An 18106-nucleotide genomic window follows, 5' to 3' on the forward strand; every position below is an offset into this window, starting at 1 on the left:
AATAATTTTTTTTCTCGAATGGATGCAAAAATGTCAATAAATTGTGAAAACCATTTTTTTTCCAGTTTTTCTACTTCTTCAAAAATATGTTTTTGGTCAAGATTTTTTTTATGTACCTACAATGATTTTTCTCTCGAATATCTTCACCATTTTTGTCTATTTCACTTGATTTTCTGATTAGCCTAAAATTCACATTTCTTGATGATTTTTTATCGATTTTGGGATTTTCAACTTTAGTAGGAAAAATTCAGATCAACAATGTTTGACTACCCCTCCCCTCTTCTCCCCTCCCCTCACTTGTCACACCTACGTTTACAGAAATGTTGGGTCAGTCAGTACCTATTTGGGTTCAGAAATGAGAGAGTAAAAATTGTTCTGTTCACAATCAGAAAAAATCAAAAAATTTAGTCAAGTGTTGAAGCATGTGATTTTTTCTGAAATTTGGCAGCTCTGCAATTCCCCCCCCCCATCCCTCTCCCCCCGTCCGTGGATATTTTCGAAAAATTCTACTCTCACTCGAACAAAATATTTTTTACTCCTCACGAAAATAAGGCTTCACTTTGGTGAAAAATAGACATGCTAAATATCACCAAAAGAGCTACTTTATTTGAAGAGGAGGTGCCAAAAATTATATTTCAAGACATTTTTGGAGCAAAAAACTGCATTTTTTTATGAACTCTCAGTTAGTAGAGGATCATGTGAAGGAATTCTTTATTTGAAATTTAAGGACTGGATCATTGAAACCAAAGGTACAAAAGTAATTCAGTACGTGGTGATCTACACCTTCAAAATTTCCAAAATCGAGCAAGTCTATAATTTTTAGAGATCTGATATCTTTAAATTTTTCCACTTGTGCCTTCATTTTGGAAATTTGAAGTTCCCAACGGCTATCTCAAAATTGATCATTGTTGGCATCATTGTTATCTATACGCCCATTTCCAAACTCTCGCCATTTTTCTAGCGCTATTTGGTCAAAAAACATACCTAACTTTCTGCCTCTTTATCATTCAACGTATACTTAGAGTAAATCCCAAGTCTTATTCACGCCATAAAAATAATATTTCCAGGCATGGAATGGAGCAGTTGGAGCGAATGCAGTACGAAATGCGGCGCCGGTATACAAACGAGGCATTTACGATGCGTAAACTTGATGAAAACCGACGAGCCTTGTCCTATATCGGAAACAGAGCATACGGAAACCAGGCCGTGTAAGCTGGCACCTTGTAAATCTAAATCCAAATGGAAATATTCGGCTTTTCGAAACCAGCATCCGTTTAAACATAAATCCGACAATTACGTCGACGACGGTATTAAAATGGATAAAAAAAAATTCTACATGCTCAAGAAACATCGTATTCACGAAGGTAAGAAAATCCAACGTTTGTATGTACCTACCTACAAAAACTTAAACCAAATGGCGTAATTTTAAAATTTCCATGCATCGTGGATGAGATCTTGTCTATTGTGAAAATTTAAGCTTCTAGATTTATTCGATTCATTTTTATGTATAGTACATTATTTATCCAACTTGAAAAAAAAAACGAAGTGGGAAATATATTCGCAATGAGACTTTACTGTATACTTTTGATAGGTTGGTACAGATAGCATTGCACATATTGCAGTAAAAGTTGAATAAAGAGAGTCTAATATTACAAATTCCCTTTAATTCATTCTTTTTATCGAAAAATTCCTCACTTTTAAGCCTGTATTTATTTTCGTTTACCACGTTTCTGCATAGACCTATTTAAAAAAAGGGCTAAGTATAATTTTTTCATTCACAATTTTTTTTCAACCACTGCATATATCTCTTACCCCTCTTCTCACTCTGCTGCTGCTCTTTTATCCTAATTACCTCGTATGAGGGTTTTTTGGTCCACGTACGTGTAATATCCGTGTGGTACACGCCGCACATTGCGTTGATTATTCTGACAGAGAATAAGCGAACGAATAAAAACAAAAACCAACCGCGATGACAACAAAAACAACAACAACAACAAGAGCTATAGGAAAAAAACACCATCATACATTGAGCTAGAGTAGAGTAGAGCTAACTTTCGCATATGTTGTTCGTCGAGGCAACACGTTCAATATATTGTTGAAGGAAGTACAGTTGAAAAACTCTCGCTGTAAGTTTTTCCCTGTATGTATATTGTATATAGAGACGCCGAGTTTTCAACATGTTGGATAAGTTTTTAAAAAGCCATATGTTGGTCAGGTCAGCGAAGCAAGCAGAGAGTATAATGCTTGGTATGTGTCTATTTGGATTCTTGCAGTCGGTGTATAGCTAATCGGATAACGATTTTTTGACCGAGTTTTTCCTCCTCGATTAACATTAATCAACAACGGTTCTTTATTGCGCGATAATTTAGTTGTCGGGGTTTCGAAAATTATTTAGTAGGGTTTCAGGGGTTTGAAAAATTCTGCTGGAAATTGTTTATTTTTGAGGTGTTTATTATTGATTGAGGTTACGATGCTTTCGAAAGGCCTTCATTTTGAGTAGAACGTTACTTTAAAATAATTCATCTCCAGAGGTACCCCTGGAGGGGAGAAATGAGCCCTCAAGGTGGGGACATTTTTGAAAAATTTGTGGTTTTTCGCTCCTGTAGCTACCCAACCTGTTTTGGGAAAAATGGCCCAATGTATTGATAGATATCACTCCTGAATCTAGGGAAATATTCTGGAATGCAACGGTGCTATCATTTGATATTTTTCTCAACTTTTTGAACCTGCAAACTCAATGAAGAGAACTGAAAAGATGATTTTTTTTCTCATAATCGATATTAAAATACTTACTTACATGAGTCAGTCAACCCAAAACTAGAAATTGTCTTCAATGAAATATTATTTGAATTAGATAGCTACCTATCTGACATCTGACAAAGGTTTAGTGAATTACGAATAAAAACAGAAAAGAAGGATGATTTCAATTTATATTGTAGGTACGTAGATATTTATTGAAATGGGAATTCGCCATTTTCAAAAATTAATTAAAAATCAAGCAGTTGACGCAGAAAGATTGATTTCTTTTCAAATGAAAGCGCAAATAACATTTTACTTTTAAAAAATAATTTTGTTTCTTCGTTGTACGAGTAAGTATTTGATGAAGGGGAATAACAACGAACCGATATTCCTTCTTCGTCTCAACTCATTTATTGTAACTTTAAAACTATACTGATACATGATTGAAATGTTTATTAACGAAGTTAAAAACTTTATTTTGATTTTTACATTATCTTTGGTGAAGAAAAAAGAAGCAATGGAGAAAAAGAGAAAAATAATGTAGGATTTGTGACGATATAACGAGATAAATGGGAGTTTTGACGGAATTCGTTCGCGAACGATTCACCAAAAATTAATTCAATTCGTTCTTGAATTATTTACTAAAAATTGAGTAAATGAATCGATTCGTTCGCGAACGAATCACTTATACGAACCAATTCGTTCGCGAATGATTCACAAAAAATTCATAAAATTGTTCAATTCGTTCGCGACCGATTCATTAAAAAAATAATTTAATTCGTTCGCGAATGATTCGCCACAAATTAAGTAAATGAATCGATTCGTTCGCGAACGATTCACAAAAAATTCATAAAATTGTTCAATTCGTTCGCGAACGATTCATTAAAAAATTATTTAATTTGTTCGCGAATGATTCGCCACAAATTAAGTAAATGAATCGATTCGTTCGCAAACGAATCACTTATACGAACTAATTCGTTCGCGAACGATTCGCCAAATATTATTTAGTTTGTTCGCGAATGATTCACAAAAAATTCATAAAATTGTTCAATTCGTTCGCGAACGATTCATTAAAAAATTATTTAATTTGTTTGCGAATGATTTGCCACAAATTAAGTAAATGAATCGATTCGTTCGCGAACGAATCACTTATACGAATCAATTCGTTCGCGAACGTTTCACCAAATATTATTCAATTCGTTCGCGAACGATTCGTTGAAAAATTATTTAATTTGTTCGCGAATGATTCGCCACAAATTAAGTAAATGAATCCAATTCGTTCGTGAACAATTCACCAACAATTATTCAATTCGTTCGCGAATGATTCACAAAAAATTCATAAAAATGTTCAATTCGTTCGCGAATGATTCGTCACAAATTAAGTAAATGAATCGATTTGTTCGCAAACGAATCACTTATACGAACCAATTCGATCGCGGACGATTCTCCAAAAATTATTCAATACGTTCGCGAATGATTCAAAAAACATTCATAAAATTGTTCAATTCGTTCGCGAACGATTCATTAAAAAATTAATTTAATTCGTTCGTGAATGATTCGCCACAAATTAATTAAATGAATCGATTCGTTCGCGAACGATTCACCAAATATTATTCAGTTCGTTCGCGAATTATTCACAAAAAATTCATAAAATTGTTCAATTCGTTCGCGAACGATTCATTAAAAAATTATTTAATTTGTTCGCGAATGATTCGCCACAAATTAAGTAAATGAATCGATTCGTTCGCGAACGAATCACTTATACGAACCAATTCGTTCGTGAACAATTCACCAACAATTATTCAATTCGTTCGCGAATGATTCACAAAAAATTCATAAAAATGTTCAAATCGTTCGCGAACCATTCATTTAATTCGTTCGCGAATGATTCGCCACAAATCAAGTAAATGAATCGATTTGTTCGCGAACGAATCACTTATACGAACCAATTCGATCGCGGACGATTCTCCAAAAATTATTCAATACGTTCGCGAATGATTCACAAAATATTCATAAAATTGTTCAATTCGTTCGCGAACGATTCATTAAAAAATTATTTAATTCGTTCGCGAATGATTCGCCACAAATCAAGTAAATGAATCGATTCGTTCGCGAACGAGTCACTTGGATGAATCCGTCTTCGCTTGAAAACAGATCAATTCTTATACTTACAATAATGTCAGAAAAACCGAGTCAATCGGAAATTACTTGATCCGTTTGCGAACGATTCAGCACCAAGAAATCAATCAATTTAATATTCAATCACCAATCGTTTGTAAATGATTCAATTCGATTGTAAACAGATCAATTTCTATAATACATACAATGTTTCAAAAAAAAGTGAATCAATTCGTTCGTGAAGGATTTTTATTTGAAAAAAGTCGGTTTTCTAACGTATTAACGTGACTGTTTTTTTGAATTCCTGCTTTTGGAATTCAAAGAAAGTTTCAAAATAATGTTCAAAAATGAAAATAACAAAAAATTACGAAAAATAATCAAATATGTACGATTTTGGTATAGATTTCAAAGAATAAAATTTTGCGAAATTATGCTGATTTGATGACGTTTTTGTGAAATGAGAAAAAGTCGAGTAAAAGTCAACTGAAGATTAACTTCCAAGAAATCATAATTTTTTTTGAAAAAATCGCCAAGATTATTAGTTTTGAAACAATTTATAAGCCACTAAGATATATCAGATTAGCTTATTCAAATCAGATCTGGTCTGATCAAGATCAAATCACTATTCATGGTCTGAATCCAGGAAATGTCTGGATCTCATAAAAATATAGTTAGGTATTGAAGCATGCGATTTTTCTAAAATTTAGCAGCCCTGTTATCCCCTCCCCTAACTGTGTGTATTTTTGAAAAATTTCTACTCTCACTTGTATAAAAAAAATTTTACTCCTCACAAAAATAGGGGTTCACTTTGGTGAAAAATAGACACGCTAAATATCACCAAAAGTACCACCTTATTTCAAGAGGATCGCTGAAAATTGACGGTATAGGTACATAATTATAAGAGCAACCCAGGAGAAAATTTTTTGACTGCATCGTAGAACCCTGAAGGTGGTCTCGGATTTTGAGGGCAATATTGTAGATAGCTCATGTGGGTCTGGATAATTTTTTCTAAAACTAGTTAGGTGTCGCCAGGAGCAAAAAAACAGAATTTTTTAGAAAATATCTCCTTTTTGAAAACCCATCCACCCCTCAAGGGGTACTTTGGGAGTTGAAAATTTTCCTGAGTATTTTCAGCTCAAAATGAAGGTTGCGGCTGAATTTGGCCAAAATCCACCGATTAATACATATTTTAAAAAATCGCAAAGTTATGAAAGTGTGGAGTTACTTTAATGTTGCTGAATTCGAACGGAAAAATGATTTTGAGAAGGGAGAATGGAAAATATTGAAATGAAAATCAAGTATGATGAGAAGACCACATCTAATATTCCCAACCTTGGAAAAATCACTTCGTCAAAAAAAAAAAATGAAAAATGAAAAACACGAGCATTTCAAAAAAAAAAAAAAAAAAAACACCTCAGATGGTTACACAAAGATTTTCACTCCCAAACTATACGAAATTTCTCCCCGTCTATTACAACTAAGAAGAATATTTTTCAACTTTGTACAAAGTTCGCCGTTTCAATTAGAACTTTCGAATGCATAAACTCGAATAAACAAAAAATTTTAATCTTTTAATCTCGCGCTTCACACGTATACAATTTTTCACTCGAATTGTTTAACAAATTTATTCGAAATTTCGTTGCCAAAAATAAGATTGTTCGGCTAAAAAACAAACCAAAAAAAAAAAAAAGTACAAGAAAACACCGCTACTTCGAGTTGAAAAAATGTTAAATTGCTTCGCAACGTAAATTGAATCAGAGCCTAACGTAACAGAAACTTTCAACAATTACGAAAACCACGACAACGATGTAAAAAAAAAAACACCACACCACATCCCGTCATATCTATACTCGTAAACTTGCGAAACGAATCGAAAAACACGTGTTCAAAATCAACCCTTTCGGCTACCTTAAAAATTATTAATTTCACAACCCCTGACTCGAAAGCGTGAAAGTGCTTTAAAAAATGATAGTGGCGGTTACGAAAAAAAAAAATAGCAAACGTATATAAAAATTCGATCATATAATATATTTTAACACGCCACAACGACCATAATACAATCGTAGGTACCTATCTGAACGAAATGAATCCACGTGTTGGAAATTTCACTCTTTGAAAATCTAGATGAACCATCACTTTCATCGCAGCAGCCTGTACCTGGAAATTTTTCATTCGCTAGAAACTGTACGTTGGCTCATCTATTGTTCGCCTGTACAGCAATAACTTTCAAGATTTTCAAAATGTTAAACAGACACGTCTTCTTGAATACATAAGTTAAATAGGTTTACAGAGAGAATTAAGCATCGAACACAAAGCGACTCGGGTTCTCGAACATGAAGGAAAATTGCATTTTCTATTCAATTTATACAATTCTGCGAAACAATTAGGTAATTCTAGAAGATAACCATTAATGGGAAATGGCGATTGTATTTAGATTTGTATTAGAATGTCTTAATAGAGTTTAACGTTCTTCTATTATGTTTATCACGAGCGGGGGAGAAAGCTTCGCGAAATAACAACAGTAGAATAAATAATCGGATACAACGGGGGTAAGATGAAGTTTAGGATAGCTTTACACATAGTGAGCTAATGTGTGTGTGTTGCAGAAGAAGATTTTGTACACGTTTTAATATGCAAACGTGAACTTGATTATTTCTTTGAACTTGTGTATTAGTCGTGAGAACAAAGCATTGCTTAATATAATCTAACAATATAACAGAACCCTTGCTATAGGTGTAAGAAAAAATAGAACCGATCACGTAGGTAGGTATACCTATAGTCAATTATTATAAAGAAATAAAGAGTTATTTAATCAGTGTAAAGGCTTCTTAAGCGTCACGCTCAATTCCAATTCGAATGGATTCGGTGTATTGTTGTATACGCATGTTCTTGTTAAACAACCCATAGTACACTCTATGTAAATCCCTAGAAATATCTTGTCAACATTGTCGCAACCCCGAACGTTTTACTTAAGCTTAATACCTACGTGTTGTGTCACTTGATTTAGTGCCAGCAAATGCCCCGCTTTGGCTGGGGGAAAGAACCTTTTGGTAGCCAAAATTTAAATAACTTCCATCGAATAATTTACATTAGGTTAAAATTTTTCACACTGTACAACACCAGGTACATCAACGTACGTTGTTACGTACCTATCTACTCGTATACTTATACCTTTATTGTTAAAACATGAGAAATGGATTTTCCCTCCAAGATGAGCAAATCTCAGAATAATTTTGAAATCGTGATATTTTTTTAGGTGACCGCAGTTGTCAAATTTTTACAAGACTTTTTTCATTTTGGATGGAGAATTAAATTTTTCTAATCAGTGTCAAAAGCGAGCCATGATAAATTAAATATCGAGCTCGTGAAACCATTGCCCAAAAAGTTAGAGAATTTTACTGCATTTTTAACAAATAAAGTGCAGAATAGTGGTCTGCTGTATATGAGAAGGTATCGTAAGTTCATATGTACTATTTACGGCGAACTGATTAGGCAATATTATTAACATGCATGAATTCAACTCATAATAATATTCAGAAGCCGAAGGTACCTAATAAAGTTTACAAACGAGGTTATTGTTGCATTTTTTTTTTTTTTTTTTTTTTTTTTTGAGTATAGTAAATGGGGAGAATACGGAAAAGGTGTCAGAATTTCGAAGCACCCGGATTAAATTTTGTCTCTCCTTCAATCCGGATAAAAGAAATATTCCTCGTAATTTTTCTCAATTTCTCGTGATTTTTAGCAATATTCTTTGTTGTTTAAGTTTACTTTTTAGAACTTTTCTTAGATTTTATTAGTTTTTATGTTGTAAGACATTTTTTTAGCGATTTATTCAAAAATGGGTCAATTTTACTCATTTTGATTTTTGTAAGTAATAATGTTGAAAGGAAATCTTTGCACGATTTTGATCAAATTTGGAGTAATTTCATCAAATATTGTCGTAATAGGTAATCCTTACAATTTTTCCCAAATTTTTTCATGCGGGTCATTCTACCTCAATTTCAGCGATCATCTTGAAATAAGGTAGCACTTTTGGTGATATTTAGCATGTCTATTTTGCATCAAAATGAATCCCTATTTTCGTGAGGAGAAAAAATTTGGCGATTTTTTTCAAAAAAAAATGTATTTCTTGAAAATAAATTTTCAGTGCTTCTTTTATAAAGTTTCGAGGATGTTTTATGCGACTTTCGCTCAACTTTTTCTAATTCCACGAAAATGTCATCAATTCTGCATAATTTTGCAACATAGGTAGTTAGGTACCTACTTATTCTTTAAAATGCATAATTCTTACATATTAATTTTTTATCATTTTCATTTTTGAGCATTATTTTGAAACTCTTTGAATTTCAAAAGCAGGTAGGTAATTCAAAAAAAACACTCTGAACGCAAGAGATGATCCATTTTTTCTTCAAATAATAAAAATCTTTTACGGACGGATTGATTCACTTTTTTTGTAACTTTTGTATTAAGTAAGTAGCAATTGGTCTGTTTACAATCGAATCGGATCGTTTACAAACGATTGGTGATTGAATGTGAATGAATTGATTGATTTCTTGACGAATCGTTCGCAAACGGATCAATTAAATTTTCCGATTGATTGGGTTTTTCTGAAACTGTTGCACATAAGAACTGAACCGTTTTCAAGCGAAGCGAATCAAATCGAATCATTCACAACCGATTGGGCGATTGATGATTGAACAAATTAATAGATTTTTTGGTGAATCATTCGCGAACGAAATAATCAATTTTGACTGAATCATTCACGAATGAATTGATTAATTGTTGGTGAATCATTTGCGAACGAATTGAATAATTTTTGATGAATCGTTCGCGAACGAATTGAATCGTATAAGTGATTCGTTTGTGAACGAATCGATTCATTTACTCAATTTTTGATGAATCATTCACGAACAAATTGAATAATTTTTAGTGATTCATTCGCGAATGAATTGAATAATTTTTAGTGGATTGTTCGCGAACGAATTGATTCATTTACTCGATTCTTGATGAATCATTCTCAAACAAAGTGAATAATTCTTGGTGAATTGTTCGGGAACGAATCGATTCATTTATGTAATTTTAGGTGATTCATTCACAAACGAATTGAACAATCTTTTAGTGAATCATGTGACAAACAATGTGTGAAATCAGCGGTAGTGACAGCCACTGTTTAAAATCAGTGGTAGTGACAGACACTGTTTAAAACCAGTGGTAGTGACAAACACTGTTTCAAATCTGTGGTAGTGACAGACACTGTTTAAAAGCAGTGGTAGTGACAGACACTGTTTAAAATCAGTGGTAGTGACAGACACTGCTCAAAACCAGTGGTAGTGAGAGACACTGCTCAAAACCAGTGGTAGTGACAAACACTGTTTCAAATCTGTGGTAGTGACAAACACTGTTTAAAAGCAGTGGTAGTGACAGACACTGTTTTAAATCAGTGGTAGTGACAGACACTGCTCAAAACCAGTGGTAGTGAGAGACACTGCTCAAAATCAATGGTAGTGACAGACACTGCTCAAAACCAGTGGTAGTGACAAACACTGTTTCAAATCTGTGGTAGTGACAGACACTGTTTAAAAGCAGTGGTAGTGACAGACACTGTTTAAAATCAGTGGTAGTGACAGACACTGCTCAAAACCAGTGGTAGTGAGAGACACTGCTCAAAACCAGTGGTAGTGACAAACACTGTTTCAAATCTGTGGTAGTGACAAACACTGTTTAAAAGCAGTGGTAGTGACAGACACTGTTTTAAATCAGTGGTAGTGACAGACACTGCTCAAAACCAGTGGTAGTGAGAGACACTGCTCAAAATCAATGGTAGTGACAGACACTGCTCAAAACCAGTGGTAGTGACAAACACTGCTCAAAACCAGTGGTAGTGACAGACCCTGTATAAAATCAGTGGTAGTGAGATACACACAGCTCAAAACCAGTGGTAGTGACAGACACTGTTTAAAACCTGTGATAGTAACAAACACGGGTTGAAACCAGTCGAATTGAATGATTTCAGGTGAATCATTTGCGAACGAATTGATTCATAAATTATAGAATTAATCAATTCGTTGGCAAATGATTCGCCAAAAATGAATTTATTCATTCGCGAATAGTTCTTTCAAAAAATTAATCAATTCGACCTATTTCTTCATCAATTTGTATATAAGAAACCTGAATGAAAACAGAAGCACATCACAATTAGTATCCATCTTGAAAATTATAAATTCCGCAAAATTATTAATTCTCTTTTAAAACACATATCAATCATGCGAAAATAAACGCGAATGGAATTCGCAAGTTTTTCGCCAGACAGCCCGAAAAACAAAACGCCAACAGATATCACAATGAACGAATGGTATAATATACCTGGTGGAGAAACTATTATGATAATTGTTTAAAGCGATGAAGTTAAGAAAAACTGAAAGTTTGCGCGTCGAAACGACGCTTTATAAAAGTTTTTAAAACACATTTGAGCTTCATTTCTCTCGTGACGAAGTAATATCATTTTAGTAATAAACTTGACGTAAGTATATACCGTGGTTAGTAGGTAGGTACTCGGTTAAAAAACTTTTTCCACTTTTGTATCCACTGTGAAATATCGCGAAATGCAAACTAGAATAATTTCTACGAGGGGTTTTTTCTCCTTCTTATTTCTCTCTTTTTTTACTATAAAATGGCTAGATTTTTTTATTGTATGTTGGCGCGAGGAGACTTGTGTATATCATAATTTTTACGACATAGATATACGCGAAATGACGGACGCTTATTCAAATTACACGCCGGAGTAGGAGCAAAAAAAAAAAAAAAAAGATTCTTTAAAATACAATTTATAAACTGTAACGTTAGCGAAAGAAAAAAATTATCGTTCATTTTGAGAATTTGCTAGTGACTTTGACATTAGTCAAATAAATCGCGTCGCGTTCCATACTCGCGCGTGTCTTACCCCGCCCCACGCACGTATAAGTTATATATTTTTGCCTTCACGTTGAGCTTTTTTCCATGAAAAGATTATCACTTTACGATATTTTAAAATCAGATAACATTCGCGAAAGACGTCTACGTAAAGTGAAAATCGATTTTTTTGTAAATTTTTTATTTAGCAAGAAGTTGGATTTTATGGGCAGGGTAAAGCGACGTGTAGAGTTAAGATAGAATCGGCATAACTGTGCCAAATTTTCCGGAAAAAGAGAAGTCATTTTTATACATTAAGCACCGAGTAAAGCCTGTCTTTTTTTTTCTTCTTTTCTAGGGTAACATTTGTAAAATTAGAGTTCGAATAAATGTACCCACGTTGTTGTTATTTATCACGTTTCTTTTCTTCTTCTCGTCGTTTCCCCTTTGGTATTTTTTTTTATTTTGAAAAAAAAAAGTCAATTCGCTGCCGTGATAAATAAAAGTTTATAATTAATGGGCGATAATCGCGATGTTCGCAATCGAATAGAATTTTTCACTTTTTCGCATCAGCGAATTGTAATTTATGCATTTGAAAATAACTTTACATCGTCATCGGTTTTATTAGATTGGAATTCGCCCGAGAATTCGGGGCTTGTTTTTTTTACTTTACTTTCTTGGCAAATATCGTTTCATAAATCAAATATGAGGATGTGTTTAATAAGAAATAAGTTTTACCCGTTTAGTGTATTGGGGTGCTACTCTCTCTTTCTGTTGCTTGACGTGTTGTTAACGCGGTGCCAGGGTTAAAAATTTATAATGGAGCATTGCACGGTGCCAGAAATTTGGATTCTTTTCTTATTGCTTGTGGCGAAAAGTATAATGACCTAATTTTTACTACTGATCTGGATTGTAATGCGTTTCTGTACACGTTTACCTGGATAAGGATACATTTAAGAGTAGTTTGAATTAATTTTGAAATTGGAGAAAATTCTACTATTGATGGTGAAAGATTTGTTTGTGGTCATTTTGTGATGTTTTTTTTTTTTTTGTCACTGATGCTTTTTATGCTAACGTTGTGGAATTGTGTCTGGCTTTCAAAATAGGTACATTTTGGGACAACTATAGGCAGTAGATTGAAAACAGATATTTATTTTTTAAAAAGACTTTGAATTTAATTTTATTTAGTATTTGACAAAATTTACACACAACAGCTGGAGAAAAATCCATTCAAATGTCCTACAATTTCTCAAAATTCAAAAGTTTTAAAAATACATACCATTTGCGAACGAATAAATTTATTTTTAGAGAATCTTCGCCAACGATTCGATATCAATTCTTCAATTTTATAAATGAATCAATTCGCTCGCGAATGATTCAACAAAAATTATTTTATTCGAATGATTAACAAAAAATCAAGTGAATGAATCGATTTGTTCGCGAATGATTCACTGAAAATTATTCAATTCGTTCGTGAATGATTCACCAGAAATCAAATGAATGATTCACCAAAAATCAAGTGAATGAATTGATTCGTCCATGAACGAATGACTTGGACAAATCAATTCTTTCGTGAATGATTCGCCAAAAATTTAGTAAATGAACCGATTCGTTCGCGAACAAATCACTTGTACAAATCAACTCTTTAGCGAACTAATCCCTTGTACGAATCAATTCGTTCGGGAACCAATCACCTGTACGAATCAATTACTTCCCGAACGATTCACTGAAAATTATTCAACTCGTTCGCGGATGATTCAACATAGGATTATTCAATTCGTTCGTGAATTATTCACCAGAAATCAAGTGAATCATTCACCAAAAATCAAGTGAATGAATTGATTCGTTTGTGAACAATCACTTGGACAAATCAATTCGTTCGTGAATGATTCGCCAAAAATTTAGTAAATGAATCGATTCGTTCGGGAACGAGAATCACTTGTACGAATCAATTCGTTCGCGAACTTATCACCAAACATTTTTCAAGATTCGCCAAAAATTGAGTAAATGAATCAATTTGTTCGCGAAAGAATCACTTGTACAAATCAATTCGTTCACAAACGATTTACCAAAAATGATTTAATTTGTTCGTGAATAATTTGCCAAAAATTGAGTGAATGAATCGACTCGTTCGCGAACGAATCACTTGTACAAATCAATTTGTTCGCGAACGATTCATCAAAAATTATTCAATTCGTTCGTGAATGATTCGCCAAAAATAAAGAGAATTAATTGATTCGTTCATGAACGAATCACTTGGACAAATCAATTTCTTCCTGAATGATTCGCCAAAAATTCAGTAAATGAATCGATTCGTTTGGGAACAAGAATCACTAGTACGAATCAATTCGTTCGCGAACAATTCACTGAAAATTATTCAATTCGTTCGCGGATGATTCAACATAAGATTAATCAATTCGTTCGTGAATGATTCACCAGAAATCAATTAAATGAATTGATTCGTTCATGAACGAATCACTTGGACAAATCAATTCGTTCGCGAACGATTCACTAAAAATTATTCAATTTGTTTGTGAATGATTCGCCAAGAATTTAGTAAATGAATCGATTCGTTTGGAAACAAGAATCACTAGTACGAATCAATTCGTTCGCGAACCAATTACCTGTACGAATCTATTCGTTCGCGAACGATTCACTGAAAATTATTCAATTCGTTCGCGGATGATTCAAAATATGATTAATCAATTCGTTCGTGAATGATTCACCAGAAATCAAGTGAATGAATTGATTCGTTCGTGAACAATCACTCGGACAAATCAATTCGTTCGTGAATGATTCGCAAAAAATTATTCTATTCGTTCGTGAATGATTCGCCAAAAATTTAGTAAATTAATCGATTCGTTTGGGAACGAGAGTCACTTGTACGAATCAATTCGTTCGCGAACGATTCACTAATAATTATTCTATTCGTTCGTGAATGATTCGCCAAAAATTTAGTAAATGAATCGATTCGTTCGGGAACGAGAGTCACTTGTACGAATCAATTCGTTCGCGAACGATTCACTAATAATTATTCTATTCGTTCGTGAATGATTCGCCAAAAATTTAGTAAATGAATCGATTCGTTCGGGAACGAGAGTCACTTGTACAAATCAATTCGTTCGCGAACTTATCACCAAACATTTTTCAAGATTCGCCAAAAATTGAGTAAATGAATCAATTCGTTCGCAAACGAATCACTTGTACAAATCAATTCGTTCACGAAAGATTCACCCAAAAATGATTCAATTTGTTCGTGAATGATTCGCCAAAAATAAAGTTTATGAATCAATCCGTTCGCGAACAAATCACTTGTTCAAATGAATTCGTTCGCGAACGATTCACTGAAAATTATTCAATTCGTTCGTGAATGATTCGCCAAAAATTTTAGTAAATGTATCGATTCGTTCGGGAACAAAAATCACTAGTACGGATCAATTCGTTTGCAATAAATCACGTCTACGAATCAATTCGTTCGCAAAGGAATCACTTGTACGAATCAATTCGTTCGCGAACTTATCACCAAACATTTTTCAAGATTCGCCAAAAATTGAGTAAATGAATCGATTCGTTCGCGAACGATTCACCAAAAATGATTCAATTCCTTCGTGAATGATTCGCCAAAAATTGAGTGAATGAATCGATTCGTCCACGAACTAATCACTTGTACGAATTAATTCGTTCGCGAACTAATCACTTGTACGAATCAATTCGTTCGTGAACTAATCCCTTTTACGAATCAATTCGTTCGTGAACTAATCCCTTTTACGAATCGATTCGTTCGCGAACGAATCATTTGTTCGAATCAATTCGTTCGCGAACGATTCACCTACAATCATTCAATTCATCAATGCGTTCATGAATGATACACCAAAAACTAAGTAAATGAACCAGTTCGTTCGCAAACGAATCACTTATTATACGAATCAATTCGTTCGAGAACGAAGACACCCAAGTAGAGATGTGCACTTTTCAGAAAAGTAATTTTGGTGAAATGAAAAGTGAAAAGTTCATTGAAAAGTGTGAAAAGTTGTGAAAAGTGTGAAAAGTAAATCGTGTGAGTCTCATTTTAAAGCTCTCTGTAAAGAGCTGTATTTTTTTCCTATCTAAAACACACAACAAAACAAAATCCTTTTTTTCACCTACTTAATCGAATAGTGGTAGTTTTGAGCCTTTCTAGAGCCTCTAACATTTTTAGGTTTTTCAGTTTTGAAAAAAATGTTGTGAAAAATATCAAAAATGGGTGCTGAATTGCGAAGGTGGAGGAGTGGAGAGAGTGAAACTTGATATTTAACTTCATCAATGAGGTCAGTGATCTGTGATGAGTAAACTGATTGGTCACTCGCTTTTTTTTAGTGAAAACTGAAAAGTGAAATGAAAAGTAGAAACTTTTCTTTTCAACTTTTCATTGGAAGGAAAGTACTTTTTACACTGCACATCTCTACACCCAAGGCCTCCCAAGCTAATTTTGATAAAAATTCAAAAAAAAAATTAAAAGTAAAGAGGTAGTATCAATCATTACTAATTCAAAGATGCTGAGTTCAAATATCAATTTATTTTTTTGATACGACCTCTTGGAACTCCCCCCTCTCCACCAGTGCTCTCAAAATATAATAACTATAAAATACCAAAAAAAATAAATAAAAAAATAAAAATGACAGGTGACGTGTGTTGATATAACAGAGCTTTGAGTAACAAAATAAAATATTCAAATACTTACGTAGGTACCTATTTTCAATGTACCTATCCTCTCAATTAAAATTTTTCATTACTTTGCTGTTTCAGAGGACTTATCAGACACGAAATCGTGTAAATGCCTAAACGGAGGTATCTGCGACCAAGAACAATACCGATGCAAATGCCCATCTCAATTCACCGGTAACCTGTGCGAAATCCCAATACAAAATACATGTTCGACAGAATGTCAAAACGGAGGCACCTGCATAGATGGAAAATGTAGGTGTCCTCCAGGCTACACCGGAAGTGATTGCAGCTCTCGTATGTATTCTCAATCTCATCATTTTAAATTCGCAAGCAAATGTGTTAGGTACCTACCACCTACCCTATCTACCTACCCACTTTGTCAAATTCACCCTCGAACGAAAAAAATAACGATACTAAGTTTATTTTGCAATAACTTTCGCACACGATAAAATTGATTACTCGAAGAAGAAAAAAAAAACGTGAAATTTCTCCTTTCTCGGTGAAAACGTGGAATTTTCGCCAACGTCAGCAATTTAGGTTACGTGGTGTAGGTACTTGGTTATCAGTCGACTCCCACGAATCCATAATATCAATTTTGCTACTTTACAGTTTACACACATATTACACCCAGTTCTTTTTAGAGATTTTTCAAAGACATGTATAAAAATTGGCTATATTTTAATGATTTTTTTTTTTTTTTTTTTTAAATAGAAATATGCGAATTGAAATGTGAACCAGGAGAAATATGTCCACCAGCGACCACATGCGACTGTGACGATAGCACAAAATTCAAATGCAATAATACAACTACTTGTAGACCGTGTCTAAATGGTGGAATTTGTAATAAAAATAAATGTACTTGCACGCCAGGATGGAATGGAGTAGACTGCTCAATTGGTAATTAAAATGAATACCTATTTTACCCACCTAACAAGAGGAGTCAGAGGTGTGTCAAAATGATAAGTCGTGGGGGGGGGGGTGAGGGGAGGGGATGGGACTGAGACTTTGAAAGAGAACTCCAAAATACACTACCAGCAAAAATTTCAAAAGCTAAAATTAATTTTCGATTTTTGGGCGAATTTTTAAAAAATCCAGTTTTGCACCTTCCTCTTGAAAAAAAAAGTCAAAATTTCATCAAACTTGTCATGCTGGAAGGGATACACCCCTCGTAAGTGAACATAAATAATACCTACTCGTGTACCTACAAAGCCACACTCTCGATACCTTGATACCTACACACAATTCATATCTAATCAATTTTACGAATATTACAGCGGTTTGTAAGCCATCATGCAAGAACGGAGGGTATTGTATTAAACCAAACGAATGCTTGTGCAGACCTGGTACAACCGGAAGTTACTGCGAAAACGGTAAACTAATTATTTCCCAACGCTGATTCGAGACAATATTACTTTCATTATTCAATAATAACATTTACATTTTAGATACTTGCGGTTCGGGTTGCTTGAATGATGGAGTATGTGTCGGTTACGGTATATGTAAATGTCCTCCAAATGTGACCGGAACCATGTGCGAAACTTTACTATGTGATCCACCATGTGAAAATGGTGCTACTTGTAGTGCAAATAATGTATGTCTTTGTACCGAAGATATGAATAGTCCACGTTGCGCTACCAAGTAATTTGACAAAAATTTA

General features: G+C 33.8%; 1 protein-coding gene across 1 annotated transcript in view; it reads left to right on the plus strand.

Moving 5' to 3' along the window:
* LOC135842355 (uncharacterized) overlaps positions 1 to 18106 on the plus strand; it is a 380985-nt gene that overhangs the window by 357995 nt on the left and 4884 nt on the right. Inside the window, exons 10-14 of the mRNA XM_065359776.1 lie at positions 1068 to 1364; positions 16531 to 16743; positions 17161 to 17346; positions 17724 to 17819; positions 17895 to 18087. Coding sequence (XP_065215848.1) covers positions 1068 to 1364; positions 16531 to 16743; positions 17161 to 17346; positions 17724 to 17819; positions 17895 to 18087 — 985 coding nt within the window. The remainder of the gene's footprint in view (positions 1 to 1067; positions 1365 to 16530; positions 16744 to 17160; positions 17347 to 17723; positions 17820 to 17894; positions 18088 to 18106) is intronic.

The sequence above is a fragment of the Planococcus citri genome, chromosome 4, assembly GCF_950023065.1.
Source record: "Planococcus citri chromosome 4, ihPlaCitr1.1, whole genome shotgun sequence".
Lineage (NCBI taxonomy): Eukaryota > Metazoa > Arthropoda > Insecta > Hemiptera > Pseudococcidae > Planococcus > Planococcus citri.